The 10137-nt window shown below is 46.7% G+C and overlaps 1 protein-coding gene across 1 annotated transcript; it reads right to left on the bottom strand.

Annotated features, from left to right (window-relative positions):
- Positions 1–398: 398 nt before the first annotated feature.
- Positions 399–2105, bottom strand: LOC147981597 (uncharacterized). The gene is made up of 2 exons (XM_087516005.1): positions 1604–2105; positions 399–1021 (listed from the first exon to the last, which is right to left on the bottom strand). The coding sequence occupies exons 1-2, from the start codon at positions 2103–2105 to the stop codon at positions 399–401; spliced, it is 1125 nt and encodes a 374-aa protein (XP_087372131.1).
- Positions 2106–10137: the final 8032 nt, after the last annotated feature.

Here is a 10137-nt window from a genome sequence, read left to right as displayed (position 1 = left end):
AAATACAGCAAAAGAGTAAAACATTGTCCAAAGGGATAACTATTCAACCGTTACATGTTTGGAAGAGGATTTTGATGCTTCATCCAAGTTTTAGTTGTTCTAGTCATATCTTTTGCTCCTCGGGATAATACAATAAAACCAGTTCATTTGGTTGGTACCCTGGCAATATTGATCTTATTTGCTAAACTCATAAATAGTATCAATTTTTTCGAATGTTTTCTTTCTGTGGATAATTGCTCACAACTTTGTTTACGTTGTATGCCTGACAAGTGATTTGAGTTCAAGGTGAGCTCATAGTTTGCTGAGATCAATATTGCTGGACTGTTTTTTTGAAATGGTCACCAGGGGGAAAAGACTCCCCACTTGAATATATTTCAAAAGTGGTAGAACTCAAAGCTTTACAAGTTGCGGGAAGAGAGGAAATCATGCCACAGACCGGCGTGTACTCTTAGTGTCTCAGTCTTAAGACGATGAGACCACGTAATTAAATCATCTAGAATAGCAACTAGAGTTTGGGATGCATCAAGTTCAATGTTCTGGAACACCTTTTTGTTCCTAGCATCCCAAATCTTCCACAAAAAGAGAAGCAACATAAAAGGTCGAACGGTGTCCGGTAGCGTTGGCGGGAGCGTGGTGGAGAAGAGATCAACGATGGGCATGGCAAGCCGCCGGAGCCCAAGCCGATGCAAAATCCGGCAGGCAGCAGGGCACGAGAAGAAGAGATGGTCGCGATCCTCCACCGAGTTGTTGCACCGAGGACAGACATCCGAGTCCAGGATAGTTTTCTTGCGCAGGTCCTGCCAAGTGTTCAACCGGTCCAGGTAAAACAACCAGCCAAAAATCATTACTTTCTTTGGGACTCGTGAGTCCCAAATAGCCGAGAGAGTCGGGTCAGCAAGCTGGGTAGATAGTGCGGCATAAGCTCCCTGGGCAGAGAAGGCATCACCATTAAGTAGCCGCCTAGAGTCCGGTACCTGAGAGGGGAAAACATCCTGGAACAAAGAGTTCAGAGAGGCAAGCTCTGCGATTGCAGTAGAGGTCAAACGATTACGAAGGGCAAGTTAGATCCCATCCTGTAAAATAGTGGCTACTAGAGCATTTTGGTTGGTGTGGTGGGAGAAAAGAGCTGGGAAGACTACCGCCAGAGGTTCTGGCTGTAGCCAGCGATCTAACCAGAAGAAGGTCGTGGGACCATTGCTAACGGTGCAATGGGAAATCTCTCTCAAACTCTGCAGGTGTTTAAAAATAGTCTTGGCAAGGAAGGAGCTGTTCTTGCCAAGGCCTATGTGTAGAGGTGAGTGGTGGAGGACCTAGTCCTTCCAAGGTAGGTTGTTGGCATGAAGGAATTTATAAGCAAATTTTAGCAGTAGACAGAAGTTTTGTGCACGCAAGTTCTTAACACCTAGACCACCTGCCGCTCGAGGAGTACAGACCTTGTCCCAAGCAACCAAGCACTTCGCTCCGGAACAAGTCTCATCCTTAGACCAGAAAAAGGTACGTCTACGCTTATCGATAGCCTCTATAACCTGGGTGGGGAGAGAAAAGCAAAGCATAAAGTATGTGGGCAAAATATCTAGGACAACAGAAAGAAGGACAAGTTTGCCTCCGCGAGAGAGGAGCAGAGCACACCAGCCGGAGAGGTAGGTGTTGCATCGGTATATCATAGGTTGGAAAGCCGATGGGGGTAGCTTATGTGGGGAGAGGGGAAGGCCGAGGTATGTCTGCGGGAAGGAGGAGATGTCGGTGGCCAGGTCAGCGGCAAGGGTTGCGGCCTCATCGGGGTCAATGTTTAGGGGAATGAAGGTCGTCTTTGTGAATTTGATTTGGAGGCCAGTGGCCGCATCAAAAGCGTCGAGGATAGCTTTTAGGTGTTTTGCGGCATCGGGGGTAGCCTTGAGAATGATGAGGGTATCGTCGGCGTATTGGAGGACGGGGCAGGGAAGATGCAGGCAGAGGGGGTGGAATAAGAGGCCATCATTGTTAGCTTTAATGATCAATTGCTGCAGGATGTTTGCAATGATGATAAAGAGGTAGGGGGAGAGTGGGTCACCTTGGCGAAGACCATTTTTGCACGGAATCCATCTACAAGGAACTCTGTTAAGCATAACGGCAGTGGAGCCGGTGGCAAGGAGCGTTTGGATCCAGTCACACCAACGATCAGGGAAACCCCTAGCCTTTAAAGTGTGCAGGAGTGACGTCGAACAAACAGAGTCGAAGGCCTTTCTAAAATCAAGCTTGATCACAAGAGTGGGGGCTTTGCGTTTGGCACAGCAGTGAAGAATATCAGCAGCATAGAGGAAGTTTTCAGAGATATTGCGCCCAGAGATAAACCCTGTTTGATCAGCATGGACCAAGAGGGGGATTAGAGGTTTTAGCCGGTTGGTTAGGAGCTTTGTTATACCCTTAATTGGGCAGTTCTGCAGGGAGATGGGTCGGAAGTCCACAGGGGAGCATGCCTCGTTACTTTTAGGGAGCAAAATGATTAGGGCCCGATTCATGCAAGAGATGACACAGTTAAGCGAGTGGAAATCCGAGAAGAAATCCTTAACCTTGGCTTTCAGAATGTGCCAGAATTTCCGATAGAAACCCGGACCGAAACCATCAAGGCCCGGGATAGCGAGTTGGTTCATGGATAGGAAGGCGTGAGCAATTTCATCGTCCGTAAAGGGGGCATCCAAGTACTAAAGCTGGGAAATGGGAGAGGGATAGAGATCATGAAGGGAGAAAGACCAGGCTGGTTGAAAGGCAGTACCTAGAAGCGAAGCATAGAAGTCTGATAAAATGTTGGATTTAGCGTCGTGCGAGAAGAACTCGGAGCCATTTGACACCAGGACATTGATTTTGTTATTACAGAGGCGAGCGGAGGCAGAGGCATGGAAGTAGCGAGAGTTTTCATCGCCTTCCAAAGCCGAACGAATTTTCCCCTCTGCATCCAAAAAAGCGCTTTCTCACGTAGAGAGCGTTGGAGAACACGAATGACAACCGTACGAAGGGCAAGCTCGGGCGGGGAGAGGAAGCGATCTTCTTCGATTAGGTCTAGGATGGTAATAATGGTTTTACAATTACGCTCACGGGTAATGAGGGGAACCGCGAGGTGTCTCCATTTTTTCAAAACAGAGCGCGAGTGCTTTAGGGCGGCAAACAGAGAAAGCGCGTGGTTTGATCTAAGTTGGGCCTTGGCCCAAGCTTGAGCGATAACCGCCCGACGGCTGGGCCTAAGGGCCCACCTGGCTTCAAAACGAAAAAGCGCGGGACGCGGGATCGTAGTATCAATCGTGACGAGGAGAGGGACGTGATCAGAGACGAAGCGGGTGAGAGAGGAAATAGTAGTGTTAGGGAAGAGAAGATCCCAATGGACATTGATGAAAACTCTATCAAGTTTTTCCAGAGTGGGTTGGTCTCGCTTACTTGACCACGTGAAACGGCGATCAAGTAGGGGCAGCTCAATGAGAGCATGAGAGTGAATGAAGGCGTTAAACATATCAGCTTCGGCTTGGCGAAAGTGAGTACTGTTTTTGTCGGATGCATGGCGAAGGAGGTTGAAGTCACCTAAAACAAGCCAAGGCGTGGTTTGCGTGGGGGCGAAGCTAGCCAGTTCCTGGAGGAAGAGGCGCTTAAGGCTATGGTCAGTGCGGGCATAGATGTTTGTGATTGCAAGATGCAGAGGGGAGGCGAGGCAGGAGATTAAGGTTGTTTGAGAGTAGGCACCTGAGTTGGTAGATAGAATAGTGAAGTGGGAGGAGGAGAAAGCTGAGAGCATACCACCTGCCGAGCCAATGGCAGGTGAAGTATGAAGCAGGTTTAGGTGATGTGGAAGAAACGATTTTTGTTTGAAGGCGTCAAGGGTACCGAGCTTAGTTTCTTGCAGAAAATAAGCATGGGGGTGAATGGAGATGAGCTCCGAAAGCACATCAGAGCACTTCTGCAACTGACCAAGGCCACGCACATTCCGACAACAGAAGTTAAATTTGAGCTTGTTCATGACGTACAACAAAGGCACCAACGGCACATAAAGGAGGCGAGAGCAGGTAAAGTAAACAGCGGGTGCCTTACAAAAAGATCGCGGGAGTTGCAGCCTAAACCACGACGGAAACTAACACAGGACGAAGGTGACACAGGATCGAAATCATTGCCATAAGGGCAGGTAAGGCCTAGATCGACATAACGAGACGCGGACGTGGCAAGCGGCCGACGTCAAAGTGCAGCAGCTGTCGATCATGGAGCAGGGGAGGACACCTCCGCCACCTCTTCGGGCTCGGCACCGCAGAGAGCAGCGATCTTGGCAAGAGCAGCAGCATCGACAGTTTTCCAGATCACTTAAGGCAAAGATAACAGTCAAATCGAACAATTTGTTTCTGAATCACAGTTTTCCAACTGTGAAATCCCATGTGCATGTCTAAACTTGTTTGGTCTACTGTGCCATTTACGTTATGTTTCTTTAATAGTTTATGAATGGGTTTATTTCTTGGATAGTTATCAATGGGTACTTGTACCCAGCTAGCGATAGTTTTACTAAGATTCCAGTTTCTGGATCGGGGGATCAACCGTTTTTTTGCGTGTTTACTTTCTGTAGCTACATTTTATGCCATTGACCTATGGAGCTCCGGCATTGGCCTATAGTAATGTACAGTCTTTCACTAACCATTTTGTGGCATTGACCTATTGTAGCTAGTGCTAGCCGGAGGCTCTCCTGTCACTGATGGGGCCTGGTACCCCTCATATATGCCCTGCTTTGGAGCCTACTATGAGAAGAGAACCCGCGGCTAACCAGACGATTTTCCAAGATAGAGGACAAGGCGCCTCTCGGTTTTCTTCTTCTCCAGTTTACTACAGCCGGCCGGGCGGGTGGTGAAGCACAAGGTAGCACCCCCCTTGCCTCAGGCACGCTGTTGTTTGCTATACTTGTTAGTGGGATGTAAATATGGATGGGTATAAGGCAAGTAAGCAAGGCAAAGAATGTGCAAGCAGCTGTGGTTGGAAATATGAGCAAATTACTACGAGATTTAATCCAAATAAACAGAAGATAAATCATGACCACAGCAGCAGAGATTAAACTAATCATGCGAACTAGCATAGCAAATCAACATATCACATCTAGGGCACACACTAGAAGCATGAATTCTACCACGATCTCGAACAGGAAGGATAGAATCACATATGGTGCAGCGGTTGCAGCACCGCCGGCATTGACGTTGTCGCCCATGTCGTCGAGGACGAGGTTGCCGAGGTCGGGGAAGAAGTCGTCGTTCGCGAAGTCGTCGCTGCCAGCAGTCGCGCGAGTGCCCTCCCCAAAAACCTGATCGCCCCTCTCCCGTACAGGATCACGAGAGGCGGGGTTCCGGAGGCCTGCTGTCCCTTCTCGCGGTGCACGCCGGAAGGAGGGATGGAGAAGACTTGCTTGGCGGCGCAATGATCTGGAACGGTGGTGAGAAACCATACGAAGCGGCGGCGGCTAGGGTAGACGTCTGCCTGACTATATAGTGCGGGCCGGGTAGGTCGTGGGAGTAAACCCCACGTCCGAGTCGTTACGATCCAAAAGAATCGGAAATGGTTCAGTAATTAACGCGTCCGTTAATTATTAATTAATGACTCATTAATTTTCCCATGCAGCAAAAATATAGACAACGTGCATAGCTCTGTCCTCGGCTCGGCTCAATCCCGCAACCCGCGGCGCGTCGTGGCGAGGTGAGCGAGGAGGAGGAGGAGCGCGCGTGTAGGTCTCCTCTTCTCATCATCATACAAGTGGTAGAAGAGCTCATCTTATAAAGAGGTGCAACTCTCTCTCAACTTCCGGGGTGGGACTAAACTTTAGCCTCACTCACTCCACTCACATGTGTGCATGAATGGGCCAAGAGAATTTCAGAATTTTAGTTGGGCTTTGGGCCAAAGGCCTACTAGCAAAATTCCAACAATCCCCCACAAAGTCTCATTGGCACATCTCATCATTTAGTTCCAAAACATTGTTTTATATATCGGTGCTTAGTGGAGACTATGAAGTTGAAATTCCACTTAGAAATTTATGCTACACTAGATCACAACTTGAATAGTGGACTATGCCTTGAATTACAAGTTTTCTGTGAAACTAGTTTCACACAAATTCTTGACCGATACTGGGCTGCCGCAAGGCTTCCCCGCGGGTGGAGCGTATACGTCATACTCCAGGGCCTTTCATGAATTTATTAGAGAACACCCAATTCTCACATACTGCGACGTTAACAGTCAAATTCATATAGGTGTCTTCCTCAGAAGATGTTCTGCAGGACAACATCTCTGCTTACCCGAATAAGCCACTTGGAACACATTAAGATAAGTATCAACCTTCCATGCAGATCAGGAGAGTATTGCATCTTCACGTAGTGGGATAATTAATATAGGGATACTCTCCTCCCAGCTGACCAACAGCTTGTCTCCCACTTCTACTTCACGGGATCTCCGATCACATAGAGTGGTTTACCACTATGGACAACTCATGCGGTGGGTCTCAAACCCATCTCCATCGATGCATTATCTATCACATTACATGATAGACCCTTTGTGAAGGGATCTGCCAAGTTTTTCGATGTTTGGATATAATCCAACGTAATAACTCCGGAGTTCCTCAATTTTCTGACAGACTTTAGTCTCCTCTTCACATGCCTTGACGACTTCATATTGTCCTTAGAACTGTTTATCTTGACGATCACAGTTTGATTATCACAGTTCATCAGGATAGGGGGTATTGGTTTTTCAACCATAGGTAAGTCCATCAAGAGTTCACGAAGCCACTCTGCTTCAACAGTGGTAGTGTCTAATGCTGTGAGTTCTGCTTCCATAGTTGACCTCGTTAAGATGGTTCGTATGCAAGACTTCCAGGAAACAGCACCACCACCAAGTGTAAAAACATAACCACTTGTGGCCTTAATCTCATCAGCATCAGATATCCAGTTTGAGTCACTATAACCCTCCAGTACCCTTGGATACCCGGTGTAGTGAATCCCATAGCTCGCGGTGCCTTTCAAATAGCGCATAACTCTCTCAAGCGCATGCCAATGATCATCTCCCGGTTTTGACACAAACAGAATCAGCTTGCTCACAGCAAAAGAGATGTCAGGCCTCGTGGCACTCACCAAATACATAAGCGAGCCAATAATCTGAGAATACCTCAGTTGATCTCTAGCAATCCGTCGATTCTTTCGAAGCAACACACTAGCATTATATGGAGTTGGAGAAGGCGTGCAGTCGCTATACCCAAAACGACTCAAGACCTTTTCCACATAATGAGACTGAAGCAGTGTGATCCCACCATTCTCATCTCTCAACAGCTTGATGTTTAAGATAACATCAGCTACTCCTAGATCCTTCATCTCAAAACAGCGAGATAAGAAATCCTTAACCTCCTTGATTAAATCAAGTTTGGTTCCAAAGGTCAATATGTCGTCGACATACAGACAAACAATAACTCCTTCGCCCCCACCATAGCGATAGTACACGCACTTGTCACCATCGTTTACTACAAAGCCGACAGCAGTTAATGTTCTTTCGAACTTCTCATGCCACTCCTTAGGAGCTTGTTTAAGGCCATATAAAGACTTTAATAACTTGCACACCTTTCCTTCTTGACCAGGTACTACAAAACCATCTGGCTGATCTATGTAAATTTCCTCCTTCAACTCTCCATTGAGGAAAGCCGTCTTAACGTCCATTTGATAAACGAGAAGACCATGTGAGGCAGCCAGTGATAGTAGCACCCGAATGTGGTCAGTCTAGCCATGGGTGAGTAAGTATCAAAGAAGTCTTCACCTTCTTTCTGGGTATAACCCTTGGCCACAAGTCGTGCCTTGTACTTTTCAATTGTACCATCAGGTCTAAACTTCTTCTTGAACACCCACTTACATCCTACAGGTTTGCACCCATAAGGACGGTCAGTGATCTCCCAGGTACCGTTAGCTAAGATGGAATCCATCTCGCTACGTACAACTTCCTTCTAGTAGTCAGCATCAGGAGATGCATAGGCTTCTGAAATAGTCCTGGGTGTGTCATCCACGAGGTACACAATGAAATCATCACCAAAAGACTTTGCAGTCCTCTGTCTCTTACTCCTCATAGGAGTTCCATTGTTACCCTCAACAGGATTCTCAACGTGTTCCATCGCAATGGTGGGTTCAGGAATTACAGTGAATTCCTCACTAGATGGAGTAGGTATCTCCTGATTTGATGAACTCGACATATCCTTCATAGGAAATATGTCCTCAAAGAAAGTTGCATCATTTGATTCCATAATCGTACCAGCATGCATGTCAGATACCTCAGATTTTATTATCAAAAATCTATAGCCGATGCTATGAAAAGCATAGCCCAGAAGAACACAATCTACGGTTTTTGGTCCAAGCTTGCGCTTCTTGGGAATTGGTATATTGACTTTCGCCAAACAACCCCAAGTACGTACGTAAGAGAGTTTCAACCTTTTCCTTTCCAATTCCTCAAATGGAGTCATGGTCTTATGCTTTGTGGGAACTCGGTTTAGGACATGACACGCAGTCATTAGCGCCTCCCCCTACCATTCCTTGGATAGACCCGAAGTGTCTAACATGGTGTTAACCATATCAATTAGAGTTCGGTTCTTTCTTTCGGCTGCCCCATTTGACTGGGGTGAGTAGGGAGGCGTCCTCTCATGGATTATACCATGTTCCGCACAAAACAGATCAAATTCATTGGAAAAATACTCTCCACCACGATCGGACCTAAGCCGTTTAATTTTTCGATCAAGTTGGTTCTCTGCCTCAGCTTTCTAGTTTTTAAAGAAAGTCAAAGCCTCATCTTTTGATTTCAGAAGATACACATAAAAATATCTAGTGGAGTCATCAATCAACGTCATGAAGTATCTCTTTCCACCTTTTGACAACACGCCATTCATCTCACAAAGATCAGAATGTATAAGCTCTAGTGGCACCAAGTCTCTTGCCTCTGCAGTCTTATGGGACTTGCGAGGTTGCTTAGCTTGCGCACATACTTGGCACTTGGAGCCTTTGACAGTAGAGATTTTTGGAATTAAATTCATATTGGCTAACCGCGTCATGCAACCAAAGTTAATATGACAGAGTCGTGAATGCCAAATATCAGACTCATTATTGTGGCAAACATTATTAATAACTTTAGTGCAAATATCTGACAAAGATAGGCGGAACAAGCCTCCGCACTCATAGCCTTTTCCAACAAATTGTCCACACTTAGAAATTACAACTTTATTGGATTCGAAAACCAACTTAAAACCATCTCGACATAAATGGGAACCGCTAACGAGATTTTTATTGATGGACAGCACATGATGAACGTTCTTCAGACGCACAGTCTTCCCCGGAGTAAACTTCACATCGACCGTACCAACACCTCGAACGATGGCATGTGACCCGTTCCCCATCAGCACGGGTGAAGTCCCTGTTGCCTGGTATGAAGAAAACATGGAGGCGTCAGCACAAACATGTACATTGGCACCGGTCTGAATTAACCAATCAGGGGATTGAAATACTGAAAGGATGGTAGGAAAAATACCGTACCCTGATTCCTTTATATTAGTATCACCGATGACAACATTAGCGGACTTGCCGCTCTTCTCATGTTCGCGCTCCTCAAAGCGGTTAGTACACTTCGGAGCCCAGTGATTAGGATCACCGCAGACATGGCAAAGTCCCTTCCCCTTCTTATAAGAATTCTTCTTGAAGTTGGTAGAATGTGATGGCTTGTTCTTTGTATCAAACTTGCCTTTGCCCTGAGTTTTGTTCTTATTGTTTTTGAACTTGTTGGGCTGGGAGTTCTTCTTCTGTACCATGTGGGCACTAGAACCTCCCTCAGCAACTCGAGCACGTGTGTCCTTTGCTCTCGCCTTCTCTTCAACATCAAGAGTACCAATGAGATCCGCAACGGAAAACTCCTGTCTCTTGTGTTTCAGGGAAGTAGCAAAATTGTTCCACGAAGGTGGAAGCTTGGCAATGATGCCTCTGGCAACAAATTTGTCCGACAACACACACTTGAAGTACTCAAGTTCTTTTGCGAGCGACTGTATCTCATGAGCCTGCTGTACAACAGGGCGCTCATCAGTCATCTTGTAGTCATAGAATTGCTCCATGACGTACAACTTGCTGCCGGCATCCGAGGCACCAA

This window comes from Triticum urartu, chromosome 3A (assembly GCF_056163025.1).
Source record: "Triticum urartu cultivar PI428250 chromosome 3A, HENAU_Tu73, whole genome shotgun sequence".
NCBI lineage: Eukaryota > Viridiplantae > Streptophyta > Magnoliopsida > Poales > Poaceae > Triticum > Triticum urartu.
The sequence above is the reverse complement of the archived record's forward strand: the minus strand, read 5'-3'. Positions and strand labels throughout refer to the sequence as shown.

Bases quoted from the DNA above. Each gene is read 5' to 3' on its own strand.
- LOC147981597 (XM_087516005.1), bottom strand. From the start codon at position 2,105: ATGCTTAACAGAGTTCCTTGTAGATGGATTCCGTGCAAAAATGGTCTT. The intron at 1,022-1,603 runs GCAAACTTGTCC...CTGCAATCGCAG, and splicing joins TCTGCTCCTCTCTCGCGGAG to AGCTTGCCTCTCTGAACTCT.